The 22742-nt window shown below is 40.8% G+C and overlaps 1 protein-coding gene across 3 annotated transcripts in view; it reads right to left on the bottom strand.

The window, feature by feature from the left end:
* The window catches only part of LOC135197029 (uncharacterized), a 63710-nt gene extending 41150 nt beyond the window's left edge, over positions 1-22560 (bottom strand). Inside the window, exons 1-3 of one of the 3 annotated variants that reach the window (XM_064223937.1) lie at positions 22152-22560; positions 3525-3966; positions 494-530 (exon numbers count right to left, since the gene is read on the bottom strand). In XM_064223937.1, the coding sequence (XP_064080007.1) occupies positions 494-530; positions 3525-3608 (121 nt within the window). In that variant the 5' untranslated portion in view covers positions 3609-3966; positions 22152-22560. The remainder of the gene's footprint in view (positions 1-493; positions 531-3524; positions 3967-22151) is intronic. The other 2 variants (XM_064223936.1, XM_064223938.1) reach the window with 2 other exon arrangements.
* Between the last annotated feature and the right edge of the window lie 182 nt (positions 22561-22742).

Below are 22742 nucleotides of genomic sequence, written 5' to 3'. Positions count from 1 at the left end.
GAAAAACAAATAACAGAAGACTTATGTTTGTTAGTTTGTTTGTATGGTGTTTTTACGTTGCATGGAACCAGTGGTTATTCAGCAACGGGACCAACGGCTTTACGTGACTTCCGAACCACGTCGAGAATGAACATCTATCACCAGAAATACACATCTCTCACTCCTCAATGGAATGCCCGAGAATCGAACTCGCGGCCACTGAGGTGGCAGGCATAGACCACACCAACCACGCCTTTGAGGCGGGCTCTACCTACCTCACGGAATATTTCTCTGCCAACAGCAACAAAACATCACATATGTGGAATCATGTGGTCACACTGAAATGACGTCATCACTAATATGCTTGTTCAAGAGGTAGGTATTGACAGGCGAAGACTAAACAAAATCCAATAAAAAGATAATGAAACAGAGAGAGAGAGAGAGAGAGAGAGAGAGAGAGAGAGAGAGAGAGAGAGAGAGAGAGAGAGAGAGAGAGAGAGAGAGAGAGGCATACCTTCAGGAATACTGCTCAAAAGTAGTCTGCTCGATCTCTGCAACAAAGGTAAAAAAAATGAAATAAATTACTTTTCTTAGATTCGGGATGCAGTATAAATATGGTCATGTCGTGTTAAAATAGCACACCACGGGAAAAATTTGTATCATTTTAAAGAATAATATGACGATGCTTGAAACAGTATTATAACAAAAACTTAAAATTCTGAACACAGCATATACCATCCAGTGATTAAGCCATATTCTACCACTAGGCTCGGCTGAATTTCCGATTACCAGATATTGAATACAGAGCTTGTGACGATACTATCATTAATAGGGATATATATGAGCGTCTGTATATATATATATACTAATAAAAACCCACAAAAAGTGGAACAGAAAACATTCATCTCAAACGTATGTACATATAGTATGTCCCGTGGAAACTTATGTATTCATAAACATCAGATTCAATCTCTCGCTTGTGTAAGAAACGCCAGTTTTATTTTGCACGATCACATATGTTAAAAAGAAACTCTCCCTGTCTGCTGGACAGTTGTAATGAAATGACACTTATAATCAACTTGACATTCAAGTTTACATTTTCACTTTTCTTTTGCAGTAAATCGCTAACTGAAACTCAAATTCACGCAGAGAAGGGAAAAGTTGTCATGACGGCTGAGAGACAGAAAGGATATCATATTTGTATTTGGCCTAATGTTCACAAGATTTCTTAGTCTACGTCTTTGAATTCGGTCTAATGTTCACAAGATTTCTTAGTCTACGTCTTTGAATTCGGTCTAATGTTCACAAGATTTCTTAGTCTGTGTCTCTTAGTCGTATTTTCTTCTTCCTATCTTAGATGGTCGAGACACATTCGTTTCTTCCTCAGACAAGAAACGCCCTCATGGTCGCAGGACTGGTACCATGACTAACCGTTTCACAGGAAGCCTGGGAAACAAGGACACCTGGAAGATAAGTTATACACAGGAGGTAACGCAGTGAAGTTAATCTCCATCTCTGGTCTTTCACATCGCATAATCAGAGCTGGGCTGACTTGGAGGTCTGACCTGACTGAAGAAGGTCTTGAGGGACCTCACACAAATGCCGAAAGGTATAATTGCAGACGGGCTCTGAGATATAACCAAGAAATGAATTATTCCTTTGTATGCTGCGTTGTGAAAGTTATCAATCTTGATTCGGGCTAGTCCTGGAACATGTAGTCTAGTCCTAGAACATGTAGGCTAGTCCTATAGCATTTAGGTTGGTCCTAGAGCATGTAGGCTAAGTTTTTTTTTAGGCCTATTCGGCAGAAACTTGATGAATGTCCTTCAAGCATCAAAATCAGAATGGAAAACGTATTTACAAATTGGACAGTATTAAGTGTTTTACTTTTCAGGGAGCTGTCAGTTATATTAAACAAACCCCTAAAAAAAAACGTTACTAAACCCCTGAACTTGAATTGTTTTATCTAGAAATTCAGTTTAATGAAACCAGGTTGACGCACGAACATCCATCTTTTTAATGATGGGCGTTGTTGTCGACATCCAAATAGCATTTGTGCCGGCCCGTGAAGTCTGATCTGGGGCACTGTCCACCATGCAATTGTTTAGAATCACGAGGAAGAACAAGGAAAAATCTAGTCATCTTTAGTATCCTTGGAATACCTTTCGAAAAGCTGAAGGCATATAAAGAGACAAAACTTTTTCTTTAATTTCTGAAAACTATTGAGGTGGCTTTGTCTGTCCGTCTGCACTTTTTCCTGTTCGCCCTCAGATCTTGAATACTAGTGAGGGTAGAGGGCTGCAAATTGGTATGTTGATCATCCACCCTCCAGTCATCAAACATCCCAAATTGCAGCCCTCTATCCTCAGAACTTTTTATTCTATTGAAGGTTAGAGTAAGCCATGATCGTGCGTCTGGCAAAGATATAGGACAGGCCACCACCGGGTCGTGGTTCAAATTTCAGTGGCCTTGATTGTAAGGTGTACAGAAAACTTCGTTGTTATTTAGTATGAGTAGCCCAAGAAATGTTTCCTTTGATGACTCTTATGGGGGTCAGTAACTTGAGCTGGCCTTATGCCAGCGCGAATGGTTACTCCCGGAGCATCCAGTACAATTTTCTTTTTGTTTCCATATATATTAATTTTACAGGTATGATTAAGGAATTGGGAAATATAGTCATTTTCATGTTAACGGATTTGAATGGACACATACTCGTGCATAAATTGAGAAAAAAAAATTGTAATTTGCAATATAATATTACAAAGTAACTTCAACTTTTTCTTTAGAATTTGTTGAAAAAAAATTACGTTAAATATGAAACGTTTGGAAAACATCAAAGATACTTCTAGGAGTTCTGATGAATAAATAAATAAATAAACAAATAAAAGAGATTTTAAAATACATTTTCCATACTTTTAACCCGGGGACACGAAAAAGCTTCAATTCCGAGGAAGAAATATCTTTGAACCACACTTATCCGCACGCAGTTATGACAATTATCTGATGATTCAGATAAGCAAGCAATGGGTCTAAGTGTGCTCTCTCTCTCTCTCTCTCTCTCTCTCTCTCTCTCTCTCTCTCTCTCTCTCTCTCTCTCTCTGCTTTCAAATCTCCAGCTTTTATTGAAACTGAACTTGAATGAAAATACACCCCAATAGACTCATTTAATCTCTCTCTCTCTCTCTCTCTCTCTCTCTCAGTTCTCCAGATTATAGAAATTGAACTTGAATTAAAATACACTAATAGATTCATTTAATCTCCTCTCTCTCTCTCTCTCTCTCTCTCTCTCCAGATAATAGAAACTGAACATGAATTAAAATACATCAATAGACTCATTTAATCTTTGTGTGTGTGTGTGTGTTCTTTGGCCACTACCCATGACGAGCTCCACAATAAATATTCTCAAGGCTAACACAAGGGTCCTTTATCCACAGTCAATAACACGGCCATCAACGATCATTATCATCCTCTCCGTCTTCTGACCTTACGCAGGATAATAAGGTCGCTCGTAGCGACCGTGTAGTATACGCGGATAAACAACTCACCTTCGGCGCACATGCCGGAAATATGGTCGCCATCATCATCATCATCATCACGAGCAAAAAGGACGCGTCTCGTAGCCACTCCATCTTCGCAGAATGAATGAGGAGGAGGAGGAGGAGGAGGAGGAGGAGCAGAAGGAAGAAGAAGAACAACAACGTCGAGGCAGCAAGCAAGTTCTTTTGTTCTTTTTTATTCTCGGCGTTCAGGAACTTCCTGAATGTCGTCTCCTAGACCTATACTATAGACCTCTCCGAGGTGAGACTACCTTAGAGTGGGCGACGAAATGCTTCTATGGTTAATTAATTAGCGTCCCTCGGGTATAGCAGCCGATAAGGAACTGCCATTTTCACAGCAGCGAAGGACGATGGGCTGCACCACTCCCATCCATCAGCCTAGGGACCTCATCCTCTTGAGCGTGAGAAGTTCGGCATCCAGTTTTTCGACCTAGAAGAAAAACAAAAGTAAACCGTCACTCCCTTCGCTTTGCCATTTGCATAATTTCAGGTAGTACTAATATATAGAGTGCAGATTTGCAGGTAGTACTAATATATAGAGTGCAGATTTGCAGGTAGTACTAATATATAGAGTGCAGATTTGTAGGTATACTAATATATAGTGTGCAGATTTGCGGGTAATACTAATATATAGAGTGCAGATTTGTAGGTATACTAATATATAGTGTGCAGATTTGCGGGTAATACTAATATATAGAGTGCAGAATTTGTATGGTATACTAAGATAATAGGGTTGGCAGGGGGGGATTTGCGGGTAATAAACTAATATAAATAGAGTTGACAGATTTGTGCAAGGAGTACCAATATATATCTGGTGCAGATTTGCAGGTAGTACTACTAATATATATCGAGTGCAAATTTGCAGGTAGTAATAATATATATCCAGTGCAGCTTTTCAGGTATTACTAATATACATATAGTGCAGCTTTGCAGGTATAGTAATAATATATAGAGCGCAGATTTGCAGATAATACTAATATATATAGAGAGCAGATTTACAAATAATACTAATATATATATCGAGTGCAGACTTGCAGGTAGTACTAATATATATAGTGCAGATTTGCTGGTAATACTAATATACAGACTGCGGATTTGAGGGTAGTACTAATATATAGAGCTTGTGAAACCTATAATATCACATGTAAACCTTAAAGAATTAAACAACAACTCAAAATGAAAGATTCCTATATATATATATATAGATATATATATATATATATATATATATATATAGTATGTATGTATATATGTGTGTGTGTGTGTAATTTATAATTAAAAAGCTAATTTATCTAAGTATTCCATGGCACAAAACAAATTGCAAAGCTGAGAATGGGTACTGTCCACATAATGCTGTAAGTGCTGCAGTTTTTACCCTTATTCCTAGGGCTAAATTGACAGCATTGTATAGGCCCTAAGCAAAGCATATGCATAAAAGCTCTTATCGAAACGACATCTCGAACCAAATTGTAAAGGATTAGTAGGGTTAAACCAACAGACTGATTGATAATTTCAAAAAGAAATTTTGTTGAATTAACACTTAAACAAAAGAAAAATTAAAACAAAGGTTACTCAACGCAAACATTTGACCAAAAACCTTGAAAAAGGAAAATTTTCAACTCACTGATGGTAACCTCAAGACAGAAATGGGCCTTGGAATCACGATGCCTAATTCCCACTTTCAGGAATGCTAAAAACCAGCATGCGTTTGTCCACCAGGTGTCAGTGAACTCGACATTGAGAGTTATTCGTAGCAGCAGCGTCGTTGTTCAAACAAATAAACTCAGTACTGGCATAAATTACTTATACCGCAATCATGAACTCTGGAGCTAAGCAAGATAGCGCGAGAATAGCAGACTTCTTGAAGCTCTGTGATATTCTGCATTTCGTCCGAGAAAAACGAAGATCGTGGTCTGCTTTGAGTACAGGAACGCTACAGCTGTTAACCGTCTAAAAATACGGTAGAGCTCGTGAAAAAAAATACATTGATTACCTTCTTAGTAATGTGAAATACCCGGTTTTGTCTCCATAGCTATAATTTTTATCAGTGTTAGAGCTCTATCTCTCTCACACACACACATGCACAAGCTCGCTTTCTCTCTCACGCACACACATCTCTCTCTCTCTCTTACACACATACAAAAGCTCGCTCTCTCTCATACGCACACATCTCTCTCTCTCTCTCTCACACACACGCACACAAGCTCGCTCTCTCCCATACGCACACATCTCTCTCTCCCTCACACGCATGTCTCTCTCTCTCTCTCTCACACACACATACATACATACACACACGCAAAGAACCAGCGTTGGCAGTTCATTACGATTTCCCACGGAAATCAGCATTACCTGCCTGCAACGTTACGGTACAGGGTGTCCATAAAGTCCCAGTACCATTCCAAGTATTTATCGCTCAGAATGGTACTGGAACTTTATGGACACCCTGTACCTTTTCTATTATTAGCTCTTTAGAAGGTGCTCTGGTATGGGCCACCTCGCCCTTGAATCCTTGGCGATCGAAAGTACTATTATACCAATGAGACTCGAGATGATGACCTTGACCTCAAAGGCGAGTGAGGAGGATTAAGACCGTCTTGAGGAAGACAGATACCGGCTTTTTTTTTTATCTATATATCTTAATTAAGGAAGGTCAGGTGTGTTTTACGCGTCGAGAATATGTTAATGAAAGACTCCCGCGTCAGTGTTTTTTCTTCATTTTTTTAACCGTCGTTTTGTATTCAGCCCAAACGTCTATCTAAAAGTAGGTGTGAGGAATCCGAAGGGTAAAGAGATCGTGTTCCCTGGCTTCTTAGAATCGTCCGATTTATTTGAAAGAGACGACAGTTGAAGGCGGAAGTTGTTGACACCGGAACAAATAAAAGCTGTTCTGAATGCGCAAGTCTCTCGTTCAGTTCACGAGGTGAAATTAAAAGTGAACTGTTGCGTCTCTTTTACTTATCTTTGCGTCACATGAAATTGAAGTTCATTAACATTAGCCAATATGCACCGGTTATACATACCTCCTGCATTCACACACAAACATATTATATATCACAAGTCATTATCAAACACATACTTACGCTATTGGATCATGGATGAAATGCCCGAGTAGTAAAACTTCCACTTCACTAGATGCCTCATACGTCTGTCTAAAGAGAGAGCTCACCACAGCACATCGAACCCGCTCACACACACACACACACACACATTGCGCCATCTGCCCTATCTTGCACTCGTTATCGACCATCCTTTACTTTGCAATAGCTCTTCCATTTAACGTATCTTCCCCTCCCACCCTCACCCCCACCGTGCTCCAGGCCGGACCGTGGGGAATGTTGTCTGAGATGATTAAGCTGGCCTTAAGCCAGCACGGACTCGTGCTCCTAGAGCAGCCCGTAAAAGTGGGGAAAAGGGTTTTTTTTAGCCTCGATGAGGACGAATCAGTACTTCGAGAACGTGGGATGACAGGCAGCTGGAAATGGTGCACAATCAACAGGACTCACTGATTTATAGACTATTGGCATACATGCCAAGCACTGGGGCAACTAAGGTCATTCAGCGCTGAAACGGAAACTGACAGTGAAACGGTCTGAATGGCGTAACAGGAGGAGATCCTCGCAGTTGCACTATCAATCAAATGTTGTAAGAGGGTGAAAAGTACGATAAAAGAAAGAGAATATGAATGGAGGTACAGTAAAAGGAATGAAAAGGGGGGGGGGGGTTTGCAGCTAAGGAGAATTAAATAGCACAGTGTGTGTGCGCGCGCTTGGGGTGTTCAATGCACTGGTCATGAGCATTCTGTGTTGGTGTATTAAGTGACTAATGATGGAGAGACGGCTTATAAGAATATATATATATATATATATATATATATATATATATATATATTGTGTGTGTATAACTTTGACCTTAGATGGAGTCACCTCTCAGGGAGCAGACCCATCCAGTTTTTGACTAATTTTACCTACCTTGACAATGATCCACCTTAGTACATCGTAATTAACTCCTTACCTCAACAGAGGCACACAGAATTTTAAGGACACCAGCCAAGTCATTTCCTAAAAAATAAGAAAAAAAAAATGGGGATTGAACTCTAGTCACTCGCTCGTGGGACGAAGCTGATAACCAACCGCTCAGTCACAGGACCCCAGACTATACTCGAACATCCAACTGGCGTTCGTCCCCTCCGAACAAAAGGGAGGGGGTGACCTCAGCAAGACGAAATGACGCGGACTCTAAGGTGACACTAGGAAACCACACGAGGTCACCACTTGGGAAATACTGGTTGCACCCATGACGTGAGAATCTGGCGGTCAAGACGCCAGCACGATCCTGTCCTTCCCCCTGCAGGAAGCCCTTGAGGAGGGGTCAGACGGACGCCTCGCTCTCGACAGGTGGAAATGTCCTACGCAGGAGGAGGAGGCCCAGGCAACATGACAGTGAGTGAAAGAAGCGAAGGGTTTTCCTCGAACTGAAAGGGAGTCGTATAGTATTATAGGTCGACCTCTCTGGACAATGAGATGCGAAACAGACGAAGGCCGAGATGGCGTTCTGGCCAGGGATTTGGCAAGAGGTCCAAGAGAGGTCCAAGAGCGAGGCCGTTTCCTGAATTGATAGGAACCGGGAGTAGGGCTGCAAGACGCGCTTCCTTGACGTCATTATTTGCGCAAAATTTTACTATGAATTTTTCTCTAGCAACTAAATATAAGCCTGGCAACTGAACCACAAATATCTCTGAAGCATACACTAAGTTATCATTTAACATGTTTACAATGATTGTCATGGCTATATATAGAAATAAACCCTCTGTTGCAGTGTTGAACTATTTGCTTAAGGTTGAAACCAGGACCCCACCCCAAATAAAAAAAAAAAAAAGTCCAAATCAAGGGTCGCCACAGGAAACGTACCCAAGGACAAAACGGCAGTGTCAAAGTGTATCAACAATATGCACACCGGGAACCTTCACCTAATTTTAAATCAACAATCGAGTACCTCGGGTCCACGAACAAATACAAAATCTACAACATTTGACTCCCGGTACTCGTGTCGTTGTGACAGAGGTCTCACTTTCACCTTATATAAATATGAGAGGTCTCCGGACTATACTCAAGTTTTTATTGCACGCGTCCTTTTGCTCATTAAAGAAAAATAAACATTTCAAAGAGACACAGCTTTTGCGACACAGCATTTTCCACGAGCAATGTCAGGCAGTGCTGCGTCAAAATTAGCGGTTGCTTTGTGCCTGAGGTCAGGAGTGTCGGTGTAAGCAGCTAATGTCACGTATAATGGTTGGCGATCTCTCCCACTTACCACAGGACATAATGGATAAATCAATTTTATTCCCCCCACCCTCCCGCCCGACGTCTCCGCCCAAGACGCAAGAATTCATCTTTCGCCTTTAAGTTTCCGTAAAAGAAACCTATTGTGCTGCTTTGTCCGTTTGCCCTTAAATCTAAAAAACTACTGATGTTAGAGGGCTGCAAATTGGTAATTTGATCATCCACCCGCCAATCATCAAACATGGCAAATTGCAGCCCTCTAGCCTCGGTAGTTTTAATTTTACTTACGGTTAAAGTTAGACAAGGATCGTGCATCTGGCAGCGCTTTCCGGAGGCATGAGACGCGCCATCACTCTACCGCAGCTGGCGAGTGCTGCCGGTCATAGCTGATGGTTTTTTGAAGCATTATTATAGGTTGTACAGAAAACTCGATTCTTCGGGGCATTTTTCAACTTTTTTTTTCGTAGATGATATTTGTATCTTATTCTTTCTACACAAACGTGAAAGCCTCTTTTTAAAAACTAATCACAATTCAGAACGGACACTCCACCGCAAATGCGCCAAGACAACGGCGGTATATAGCTTATTCCAAAATTCTCCGGCATTCGGCCTGTAACCGAAGACAATACTTTTGCCCGCCAACAGACCAGGTTACTCGCTTAATCGGGTACATCAGAGCAAAATGACTTTTTGCTTTTGGCTGAGGCGAGATTTTTATCGGCATTAATGGGTACGTTGAGAATTTTGGTTCCCATTTCGCTCCGCCATCTTGAAAGGAGGCAGAGATCTCAGATTCTTTGGTTTTAAGTTTGTTTTATATATATATATATAATTACGTTTTCCTGGTTTCTTCCGCTCTCCTCACTTTCTCTCGCTATTCATGGATTGCGTTCGCTCATCGCTTCTTCACAAGAGGCAGTACTTGGTTCTTCCAGCTCTTAGACACTTTTTGTATAACTTCTATCCGGATACGCTTTCTAAAAAGAAAACTTTTGTTGTGCCGGCTTTGTCTGTCCATCCGCCCTCAGATCTTAAAACCTACTGAGGCTAGAGGGCTGCAAATTGGCACGTTGGTCATCCACCCACCAGTCATCACACGTACCAAATTGCAGCTCTCTAGTCTCAGTAGTTTTGGTATCATATAAGGGTAAAGTTAGCCATAATTGTCCTCTTGGCAACGATGTAGCCCAGGCCACCACCGTGGTAGTTTCATGGGCTGCGTCTCATACAGCAATATATTGAGACCGTAGAAAGATAGACCTAGACCTATTCTCGGTGGCCTTCAAAGATAGACCTATTTTCAGTGGCCTTGATTATAAGATGTGCAGGAAACTCGATCCCGCCGAAGAAACTTGGGCGCATTTGTTTCAACTCGTTTTCTTTTGAGATTCACTATCCGTGAGAGATCTCAGACATCACTCACCTAAAGAGGGGACTGTAGCACTTTTCCTTCCAACCCTTGTGAATCGGGGGGAGGCGTGGGGGGGGGGGAGGCGGGAGAAGGAAAGTCTTTTGAATCCGTAACCTACTTCCTTGTTGGTTTGGGTATCACGGTGCCCGGTGGATGTCCCTCTCCCGGGATCTGGGATTCGTTCCCCTCAAGGTCCGTCGATGACTTCGGACCACGGATCTCCTCAGATGCACTTGACGTGAAGGGGCGGGGGGCGGTGGGGTTACCTGAGATTGTGTTTCCTATACTGCACCAGCTACTGGCATTGCAGCCTGCCAAACTGACTTGGTTTCCCCAGGCGCACACACACGGTCTATACTCCGTTTTTTTTTCATCTGTCTATCCCCCTGTAGTGTTTGCGCATGGTAACACTGCGTGCCGGGCTTTAAATAATATCCTATTTCGAATATTAACGGTGTAATTCGCATATAGTAAATTATTAAAACACTTTTCAGTTGCAAATGTACACCAAGATATCCTTTTATTTACCTAAAACTTACACATAGCGTAACTATCTAAAGCCCGGGACGCAGTGTTACCATGCGAAAACACCACAGGCGGATGGACAGATGGAAAAAAACAGAGTATAGGTATATAATATACCTAGACCGTGCACACACACTTAGCCAGCTTGAGGTCTTGGGCACTTGTGGCGTCACATGATCCGCAACACTTCACACACTGGTTTTCCCGGTTACGCCTTCATCCAATTTTCGCTAGACTGATTTTTCCAAAATGGCAGTCTTACTCGACCTCCTTCCTACCTTCCATCCCCGATGACCCCAACAGGCTACACTTGTAGTACTAAGGAACCGGGTGACATGGCAACACCTTCTCCCCTCACCCTCCTCTGTTTTGCCCACAGGAGTCGGCCCTCTGTAACCCATACTGGTAGCCATTAAGAGCTTTTTTCTATTTGAGTTTTGTTACATTCCATTTTTCTGGGTTTTCCAGTCATACCTCTCCAATGCAAGGAGACGCAAAGCTTCCTTCTACCTTCCACAGTATATGACAACATCACTGCCCTGACATTTTCCGTCTTTGACGTATCTCGAATAAAAACACCGACCCACTTCTCCAGCCACGAAGAACAGTCGGGTTAATCAATGAATTGAGTCGTATATAAAATTTAGGCCAAAGGCCAAGCACCGGGACCTGTGACGTCATTCAGCGCTGAAATGGAAATTGACAGTAAAAGGTTTGAAAGGTGTAACAGGAGAGAAACCTCAAAGCAAAGAATCTTAAGCAATGCTTACAGTACGCCGCACGAGGTCCACTGGCGGCACTAACCCCCTACGGGGATGCTAATCAATGAGCAGTGTCATTTTCCATTTGCCCTACCCGTGAGTAAAGGTGTCATTAGAGAATGACGGAAAGTCAGTTCCACGGACACGAGCAAAAGCCCAGAGGAAAGTAGAAATGACCAAGTCTGCCCTAATGTGGTGAACATCACAAATCAATCTGCCAGCAACACCTCAAAGTGTAAAAATTGTGTAAAAGAAAGGCCACAGGGATACTAAACATAAAACATATGATTCTCGGCCATTCCATTGAGGAGTGAGAGATGTGTATTTCTGGTGATAGAAGTTCACTCTCGACGTGGTTCGGAAATCACGTAAAGCCGTTGGTCCCGTTGCTGAATAACCACTGGTTCCATGCAACGTAAAAACACCATACAAACAAACAAACATAAAAACATATGATGGCAATAAGTGCATAGTATATATAAAGAAGAAATTTCAAAGGGGAAAAATAATACGTTTCATGGGTTTGACTGGTAATAATCTTCTAGGCCTACACAACAAAACACCGCTTGAAGTGAAGATCATACAAGAAGAAAGCAAATTTCAAAAGAGAACTAAAGACTCTCCTATTCTGCAGGATTTTGGTTTGGTTTGTATGGTGTTTTGACTTTGCATGGAACCAGTGGTTATTCAGCAAAGGGACCAACGGCTTTACGTGACTTCCGAACCACGTCGAGATTCGAGAACTTCTATCACCAGAAATACACATCTCTCACACCTCAGCGGAATGCCCGAGCATCGAACTCGCGGCCACCGAGGTGGCAGGCCAAAACCATACTGATCACGTCCCTCTGTGAACAAGGTGAAAGCGACGATTCATTTCAGTGTAAATGAAAAAAAGGGTATACAAAAAGAGAAAGAAGTACCCATAAAATGAAAAGAAGAGGGGGGGGGGGGGGGGGATTTCCCAGCCACATGCACCATATATAACTATATATTTGCTTTATATATCATATGCAAGCTCATAGTCCCTTGATAAATGTAAAATTACCATCCCTTCATCAGTAAACCCAAGGGTACACACCTTTCTCTTTTTATATCTCTCTCTTGCATTTCCACTGGTATAGTGGTTAATATCGTGGATGGTGCTCAGATGTCGCGGGTTCGCGCCTCCCCCCCAGGGCGATGGAAAATCACTGTATCACAACCGGTTACTGCCCAGCGGAGTCTTTAGCGGTGAGAGGTTGAAATCAACATTCTTTGGAAGCTTTAATTTCAAGTCAGTGGTCCCTTTGGTGGACTTGTGAATAGGTTTCATCTACTACTACTACTACTACTACTACTTATAATAATAATTAATTAAATTCACCATCACTTTCTTCTGGCCTGTCCCTCATGTGCGTGGGACAAACGATTTCGTCATTATCAAATGACATACTTTGCTCACGGGGTAGGGCAAATGAAAAGTGATATTGCTTTAATATTAATGAACCTGTTCTTCGTAGCTTTAGAAGTGGGTCGATGTTTTTTTTTTTTATTTATTCAAGATGCGTCATACAGAAGAAAAAGGTAAAGTTACTGATGAGTGTTAATACTGGTGTTCATGATATGAACAAATATAAATTTTCGGTGACGTTATTAATAAAAAAAACTCGTTATTAAAAAAAAGTTGACAAGAAACTTGTGAAGTGAGAATACCTTCCTATGTGTGGCTTACACAGAAGAATTTTATGATAACAGGTTATCATCCAATGGAGGGTGTGTAAGAACCGGGATGCAAAGAGTTTAAATTATCTGAACAATGATCTTACGATTTCATTTTACGAGAAATGTTTCAAACGAGAGCTAACACTTCACTTGAGAATATCTGCAAAACAATGCTTCTTCTTTCTAAAATATTTTGGAACAAGAAAGGTTTGACAATAAGAATGGAAAACATTAACAAAATAAACTAAGTGTCTACATGGAGAAAACGCACGCATATCTCTCTCTCTTTCAAAGGAGAGAGAGAGAGAGAGAGAGAGAGAGAGAGAGAGAGAGAGAGAGAGAGAGCAGTCAGGGGCTGGTCACACGAGGGATACCGCAGGCACGGCACAGACCCTTTTGATGTTGATAAGCCTAATGAATTCGGTCGGAGCCACAATCTGATGTACTCTCTCTCTCTCTCATGCACGCATCCTGTTCCGTTCTCTATGGAAAACCTTCAATTAAGACTGGCATTCCTTCGTTTATGCATATAAAGCCAATATCAAGGATATCCTGCTCTACTTCCTGGTGTTTTTTTGTCTTGTAGAAAATGTACCTGATCGGGCGTATTGAGTCTACCGAATAAAAACGTGTTATATATACACACACACAATATATATATATATATATATATATATATATATATATATATAGAATTATACACGCACACCATATTAAAGGGAGATTAATCAACGAGATTAATTATTGTCTGCGGCGTCCCAGACAGACAGCGAGGCTAGTAACAGAGTCCCTTCATGCAAAGGGTAACGGGTGTTATAACTGATTGTCTGTGAACCTGGAGCTTGTAACACACACTCCGGCTGCATTACTATATGCATTCCCCTAGATAACGTCTAAAATATAGAGCAATCACTCATTTTCCCAGGCTTACAACGCGAGGCCAAGAGGATGAAATTACGGGCGACTGGCCAAGCTAACACTCGACTCGTCAAACGTTGTAGTTACAAATTTTGAACGACAGTGACCCATCGGGAATATTGCCGTGCTGGCAAGAGTCCAGTTTCCGTCCAAAACAACTTCCGACATTATTTTGAGGTTATTCGGTCGGTTCTCTACAGGCGTCAGGTTTTATTACGATTCAATGCGAATAGCATTTTGTCGAAATGGTAGTGCTTGACCTTAGGCCTATTCAGAAAACATTGTAAGTAAGGGAATTCGACGAAGATTCAAAACTACGAGAAAAAATATTAGAAATATGAGATAATTATTAAAATACTGACTTAGCAAATGTACAGCAATTTAAAGAAATTCTAAACCAAAAATGTAAGGAATATCTTTTTTTTTTCGTCATTAAACCACACTGAAAGTATAATTCAGCCTTAACACTCTTAGTGCAATTGTACGTATGTATTCTATTAAAGTTAGTTAAATATCAGCACTAATAATAACGTAATGCTCAACTACGCTGAAGTTATCATTATCACGGCAAAATTTTCCTCCTACAATATAGTATCTTACGCTTGTAAATTACTGTACTTAACCTACATATAACTATAACGTCCTGTCTTTGGGTTGAGTCATGCGATATTAATAAAAAAAAAATAAATACTAATACGACCACTAAAATTACTACCCGCACATATTTCCTGTGGAGTGCGTAACCATCCCGTCAGGGGAACGAACTAAGGTACTAAAAAGTCAGCAGCTAAGTTACCTGTTCAAGATATCTCACAATTTCATACAACCGGCGAGCAAAATAGATCGTATTCAATTCAAGTATTTTGTAATTTTCAGCCACCAGTTTGACGAGCTTTATAGTAACGACGAAATGGTCGCACGCAGCGATAATTGGGAACTATACTTTTTTTTTTTCATCTATCCATCCATCTGCCTGTGGTGATCGCGTATGGTAACACTGCGTCCCGGGCTTTAAATAGTTACGCTATGTGTAAGTTTTAGGTAAATAAAAGGATCTTGGTGTACATTTGCAACTGAAAAGTGTTTCAATAATTTACTGTATGCGAATTACACCGTTAATATTCGAAATAGGATAATATTTAAAGTCCTGGACGCAGTGTTACCATGCGCTAACACCACAGGCGGATGAACAGATGGAAAAAAACAGAGTATAGACTCATCGCCCTAATACATTGTGATCTCAAACGAAGACAAGACAACGATCACTGCCACATTAGCACTTTTAAATTTCCATAATATTAGCCAGTTTCACACACATTAGAAAGCTCACAAGCAGCACTTCGAACCCTCTTACACACGTTGTGTCTTTCGTCTCTATCTCCCTTTTTACACACACTGTGCCTTTCGTCTCTATCTCCCTCTTACACACACACCATGCAATCTCGCGTGCAATCTCCCACTCCGCGGATAATGTGACCTTCCTTTAAATAGCTGTCTCACGTCGTCTATCCTGCCTTTTTAAGTCTTCCTCTCCTCTCCTCCCACAATACTTTCGAATCGCACACTTTACGCCAACTATCAGCCACTCGATCTTGATTGAGTGTCAAATCGAATGCGTCATCATGCGCGACCAGGAAGCGTGAAGATCATCGGTGGTGCCATCAATTGTTTAAGTTTAGCTGTGCATTCAACTGGAAGTAACGAACAAGGATTGGAACATTTCGAAGATAACCGATGCTGGACGAAGCCTTCAGGTGCTACAGTATCCTCCACTTTAACATGGTGCTCTTAAGGTCGTCCAGGCTACTGAATTTGAGCCAAGTTTGGGCCTTGGTGACTCGGAAATATACAATACTGAACTACGGAGGAAGATCCTTCTCTCGAAATACTGGATGCTGGTACACCATGACCAATTCCCTATGCGATGAAAAGCCCACACATTCAGACAACAGACAGTGGATTTCCTGCGTACAGCGAAGGGAGAAACATCCACAGAAAGATGAAATCTACTGTTGAAATATCAATCATTTTCCCATATCAAACAATGAGATAGGGACCGCTCAAGTAGCCTGTGATGTTAAGATCATAAGAACTCATACCCTTCAGGAACCAGCATATGTAGTACGAGGTAAAATTGCCTGTCGTGTTAGTCACACAAGCAAGCAACCACAGAGCCATGCTAGTAACGATTAATTGACAAAAACCGCAGTTAAATTAAGGATTCTAAACCTCAAGATACGGCGATGGACAGATGACTGCATCTCGACTGACTCAAATGAAACCGTATAATTAACTAGATACAAAAACGCAAGGTATCCAACAACGGCCATTCCAATTAAATTAGGCGCATCAGCAATATCCTTGCTGTGCTTAAAACGGCCTACACAAGGAAACTTCACGCACAGGATGTATGAATTTCAAAATACTTGTTACAAAAATGCCATTTCTGCTAATCGGTTGAAATTCTACACCATCAAATTTCTATGAAAGACGACCACGAGAGATGATAATCAGACATTCTACAAAATGCTAAGGTCGATCAGTTAGCGAGATTCGAACATGAATGATGAAAAAACAAATGCTACTGGAATCTTGCCAGTAGTAGTACTCCGGTGATGGCAGAGAGAGAGAGAGAGAAATTAAATGGATTGCTGATTCCGTGTCTTATAGATCGCCGTGTTCCTCATTTTTTTTCTTTTAATAAGATCCTGGGAGGCGTAAATGGCCTTCTGCAGGGGCGGTGGCGTAGCTGGAACTCCATGTGGGGGAGCCTAGGTGGGTCCAAGATATTTTGGGGGTGACCGCAAAGAAATTGCACAAAACTAATGTACTACCAATTCTGTAATAAGTAAAATACACTATTCTCGAATGTATATATTCATGCGAATGAAGGAAAAAAAATAGTAATTAGTAAACATGTATTTGAAATTATAAAGCTTAATTTTCAATAAATTTGCAACTCCTACTACATGCAAATTATCAAATTCTGTAATGTACGTTTCCTCATATATAGCTTTGTCATGTAAATATATCAAAACAATGCATATCATCGATAACACAAAAAGACTTATGAACCTCCAAAATCTCTTCAAAACTTCAGGCTATGACATTTCCTCTTCTTCATCTCCTCTCCCTGGAATTTAACTCTTATAAGCAGTAGCAAATTGCATTGCACTAATTCAAAACTATAACTATAGTTTCAATCACTTCATACCTAAGTTGATGCCATTAGGTTGGATTAAAATATCGTGAACAAACCTATATAACTATATCCATTCATTTCTCAACTCTGCACAAGTTGTAAAGGGGTGGACTACTCGATTCTCAACCCGAATTGATCGACATTTCCCGGGTTTTTAATTCCGCGTCCTTGCTCCTCTGTACAAACTAAACTGCAGGCTAAAAGGCGGTGGGGCGAAGATCAAGGGCGGCTGCTGAGCTGATGCTGCAGTGCTATTTACTAATGATGTGATTTGTGACCAAAGAGGGTGATAGACAAGGTGGATGGCAGGGCGGTTGGTTTGCCATTCAAGTGAGCCTGAGACTAGGGTGTGTTATGTCTGCACGGCTTGTTATGGGAAAAGCAACATAAGAATTCAGAGAAGTGAGCCTGAGACTAGTGTGTGTGTTATGTCTTAATTCCTGTTTTTATATGGAAAGAGTAACATAGGAATTCCGAGAGAAACGACAATACACGCAGATGGAAATTTGTGATATAGGAATATGAATTGAAAGTGGAATGGTTGGTATACTTGTAAATGAGAAGCTACCGACTAGGAACCGGAAGCGACTTGGGAAATGTTTGCAAGAAGAGGAAGCCGAGAGCAAATGTAAGCAAGATTAAAGTTACGAGAATTAATGGCAACCTTCTTCTTCCCAGCTTTTTCCCATTTTTATATGGGGTCGCCGTTTCGGATGAGCCGTTTCCCAATCTGAATTTTCTATCCTTGCGCTTCTTGCCTCAATCAATTCCTTTCCTTTCAATGTAAATCTCCTTCTCAACACAGTCCTTCCATCTCTTTCTTGGTCCTCTCCCTCTCTTTCTTTCTTCCTTGCCACCTCCACTCCCATAAAGTAATGTCCTCCCAGCGTGGGTCCTCATCTCTCCTCAATCAAGGTGTTCCTATACCATCTTCAGCCTCCCCTCCTTAGCCACTTTCCTTTGATGACTTCCACCACCGTTAGTTGACCCCCTTATGTAAGTATTCATTTCTGATCCTATCTCCACGTCTTGTTTACCACCAGACATCCAACCTAAGTCATTCATCATTTCTGCCACATCCATCTTCTTATGGCTCTGGCTTTTCTTTTCCATTGCTTGCTGTTTTTCCGTACCAAAATAACAGCATTGCTGTTCTTACGCACCGTCTTGGTGGAAATTTTTCCTTTAACCTAAGCGGCAACTCTTTTGTCACAAAGAAACTCCCCCGAGGCCGCTCTCCATGGTTGTTTCCAAGCCTGCCTGTACCCGATGTTTTTACATTCTTCTTTCCATACTTTCCCTCGCCAGCGTTAAACAAAAGATCCCAAATACTTAAACTTATCAAAACTCTCCTTATTTGCTCTCCACCAAGCCTAGAATACTTTCTCTAATCATCCCCCTCAGTGGTGGTAACACAATATCATTCTGTCTTGGATCTACTTATTCTCATTCCTCTGTCCTCCAGTTACTTTGTCTCCATCTTTTCCAATTTTCCAACTTCCAGAAAATCTTCCCTGCTCTCCTGCAAACACAGAAACAATATATCCGCAATACAATATGTTTCCATGGTACTGTCTTCCCTTAACTTTCCTCTATTTATAACAATCCATCAACTATGTTAAACAGTAAATGGGCTCCAAGAGCCGACCCCTGGTGTAATCCTAGCTCTCACCGTCAAAACCTTCTGTCTCCCCAACACTGCTACCTCACGTCTGGTAAATTAACAATTACCGGTACATCTCTTGTATCAATCGCACATACTTTCTCTGGCACCAATCTTCTCCCTCAGGCTCCTCCATAACCTCTTTGTCCTCGGGACTCTGTCATAAGCCTTTTCAAGGTCAATGAATACCATAATGTAGGTCCCTTTGTCTTTTCCCCCGAATTTCTTCTTTTCCCATTATTTGCCTCAGATACAAATAAAATACCGATCTGGTTGTTTTCCCGCCCCTTCCCTTCATAAATCGCCATCTGCTCTTTACCTATTTTGTACTTCTTCTTCTCTCAGTCTAGGCATCTATCATCCTTTCATCCAGTATCGTTTCAAAAGTGTGGGACATTCAATTTAAATGCCCCTAATAATTACCAACCCCACTCTTGGACAATCGGCCCTTTCCTTTAAAAAGTTGGGATCAATATACTCCCACGCCAGCTCATTTGGTAAATCTTTTCCTGTTCAAGGATCTTTATCATAAAAGATCGTAACAGTAATATGCCACTCCTTCATCTCCTAATGCTTTCCATGCCTCCACCGGGAATCATGTCTGGTCCGGTTGCCTTCCCATTCTTCATCTTCTTCAGTGCATTTAGTACCTCTTGCCTAGAAAACCTCATTACCATGCCAATGTTCAACTTTGCCCATCCTCTCTTATTAGTCTATTATTTTCTTCATTTAACAACTGTTCGAAATATTCTTTCCATCTCTTCACAATGTCTTCCTCCTTTCTAAGCACTACACCCTCTTTGATTCTTTATTTGTTTGATGTGTGTTATATCTTTGGTGCTTCTTATTTCTAGCCTTTGATAGCTTCATCATCTTCTTTAATCCTTCCTTTGTCCCCAGCTCATTATACACATCATCATACGACTTTGCTTTAGCTTGGGCTACCACCTTTTTCACCACCTTGTTTTTCTCTCTGTACCTATTTCTGTCTTCCACTGACTGTGACTCTTCCCATCTTTTCTTTGCCTCCTTCTATCTTTTACTACTTTCTCAATGTCTTCATCCCACCACCAACTATCCTTTTCTTCCCATATGATACCAGATGTCTCTCCTAGCAGCTCCTTTCCATGCCTTCTTATTACTGCTGCATTTCGTGCCCACCATTCTTGAAACATCTTCAATCCCTATATCAATATCCTCCAAAACCCTCCTCTTAAATTCTCTCTTCTTATCCCCTTCCTTCTGTAATTCGTACCATTTAATTTTCCTTATCCCTTTAGCTTTGGTTTTTCTTTCCCTTTTCAACTTCAAGTCCATACATAGCAGCCTGTGTTGGGGGGCTACATGGTCGCCTGGAATAACTTTGCAGTTCTTGACCTCCACCAGATTTATCCTTTTATACAAGAAATAGTCTATCTGGGAGAATCTTCCCCCACTCCTATATGTTATTAGGTGTTCCCTTTTCTTCTCAAAAAAATGTGTTTACTATTGCCATGTCGAATGACAACAGCAAAGTCCACTACACTCTCTCCTTCTGGGTTTCTCTCTCCCCAATTCCATGGCCCCCATGCACCCGCCCAATCGCCTCATTTTCCAACTTCCGACATGGCATTCAAATTCTGCCCCAACTATCACCCTCTCATGCTCTTCCAGTTTCTTGCATTATTCCATCCATGTCTCTCCAGAAATTTCCCTTCTCTTCTTCTGTGCAACCAACTTGTGGTGCATATGCGCTTATAATATTCAGAATCTCTCCTCCATAACATATCTTCAATCTGATGATACGGTCATTCTTTCTACGAGAATTAATGGCAACCAAGAACATCTTATTCATCATCTGAGCGTTTTGGAATTTTACTTCCTTGTGAATTAAACTACCTAAAACTTTAATGTATTGTATTCTTACAAAATATCCTTTCCTTAACTAAAAACCAATAATTAGTCGTCCTTTTGACGGTTATAAAAAAGGAATGTTATATATACATAATACAAGTATATATGCACACATTATGTATTATATATATATATATATATATATATTATATATATATATATATATATATATATATAAGTGTGTGTGTAAACATTTTAACAAATTGCTACCAACCTACTCAAGTTATTAATGAAATGAACGAATGCCTCCATTCCGAAAAAAGTTAACTACAACCACAATTTATTCACAAAACTTTTTCCGGCACAGATTTAATTAATACCTAAAAAAAACCACGCCTGGGTTCGTTAGTCTCTCTCATTAAGAGCAAGTTTCCTACTTTGATGCTTTGTATACTGTTTTAATTATTACGGTAGTGAAATGTGGAGATACTCGGAGTCACCCAAGGTTACTCAAAGTATGGAAAGATTCTTTGTCTTTAAGTTTTAAAAACAAAAGAATTGTTTAAAACACGTGACCGTTGCAAGAAATGCACAGCTCCGTTTTCATTTGATGGTTTTTTAACGTTCTTGCCTAAGTACTCAATGACTATTAACTATCTCTCCATTCTGGAATCGTTAACTATCAGGCAGCATGTTTCCTTCATTAAATAATCAGACCTCCTAGTTTTGTGCATAACATAGACCGACGTCCACCCTTCCAGAAAAGATAATGTCAGATTTAGCTTTTTAAAGATTTCATTTACTTCTATTTTCTTTATATATTTTATGATTTTAACCTTTGTAAACTGACCCCAAGACAGTGGTAAATGGCACAGCGTGTGTAGGAGGGCTCGACGCACGGCTGATGAGCCGCGTGTGTAGGTGTATAAAGCGGCTTTAGTTGCGGGAATTTAATTGCAAAGGGGTTAGTGGGGGTGGTTCATCACCGACTCTGCAGTTATTAAAATAATGTTATAGTTATAATAGACGTATTTTGTGTGTTTACACAAACATTCAGTAAGTGGTTGCGTATTCGCTTCTTAAGTGTGGATTTGTTTACCTCTTGGATGTACTACATTTGCCAGCGCAGAATCTTGAAGTATGAAAAATAAAATCAAGTTGCCTGGCGTGGACCACCGGACCCTAATCTACATACACGAGACTTCAAGCAAAACTAAGGAGTGTAAACGAAAAACGTTTACACAAATCTGTCGTCTATCGGTAAACCCTTTCACTGAAACGTTGCTTGAGCATTCAAGGATTAAATGAGGAAGACTTGCCTTTGTGTTGTTGCTCCAAAGTTAAAATCCTCCGTCACTCAGATTAATGTCCGCGTGGCACAAGTACAACAAGAAATCACTGCCGTTAAAATTAGTTCAAAATTTGCCACGCTCAAAACTTGGAAGTTCAAGTGAGACTGAACACCTCGATGCTCATAGCCTCATGTAGTAGATTTGCGTGCCCACCCGCTTGACCGCTTTTCCACCATCTTTCGTACAAACCCGTCAATATCGTCTGAAGGCGTAACTCCGATAAATCGTGTACTTCAGACACCATTTTCCTTCTGAGTCGACGTACTTTGAAGCTCGTGAAATATCATGTCTATTAAACTATGTCCTTTTTTTTCAAAAAGTTTTATTTTCATATATCACCGAAGGACGAACATTTCAGACAGCTCAAGGCAGTTCTTAAGTTATCGCTCGCAGACCCCGTCCGTCTGTGGCAAGTCTGGCTCTAGAATACGGTGAAGAAAGGTTTCAAAATGCATCATCTTGTTGCGTTTTCTTAGACTAAGTAATACATCTTGAATGTCAGTTTATGTACTTCTGTTATGACACCTACAAACATAAATGGCATTCATTTTTTCCCAG

This window comes from Macrobrachium nipponense, chromosome 18 (genome assembly GCF_015104395.2).
Source record: "Macrobrachium nipponense isolate FS-2020 chromosome 18, ASM1510439v2, whole genome shotgun sequence".
Lineage (NCBI taxonomy): Eukaryota > Metazoa > Arthropoda > Malacostraca > Decapoda > Palaemonidae > Macrobrachium > Macrobrachium nipponense.
This window is presented reverse-complemented; position numbering and strand designations above follow the sequence as displayed.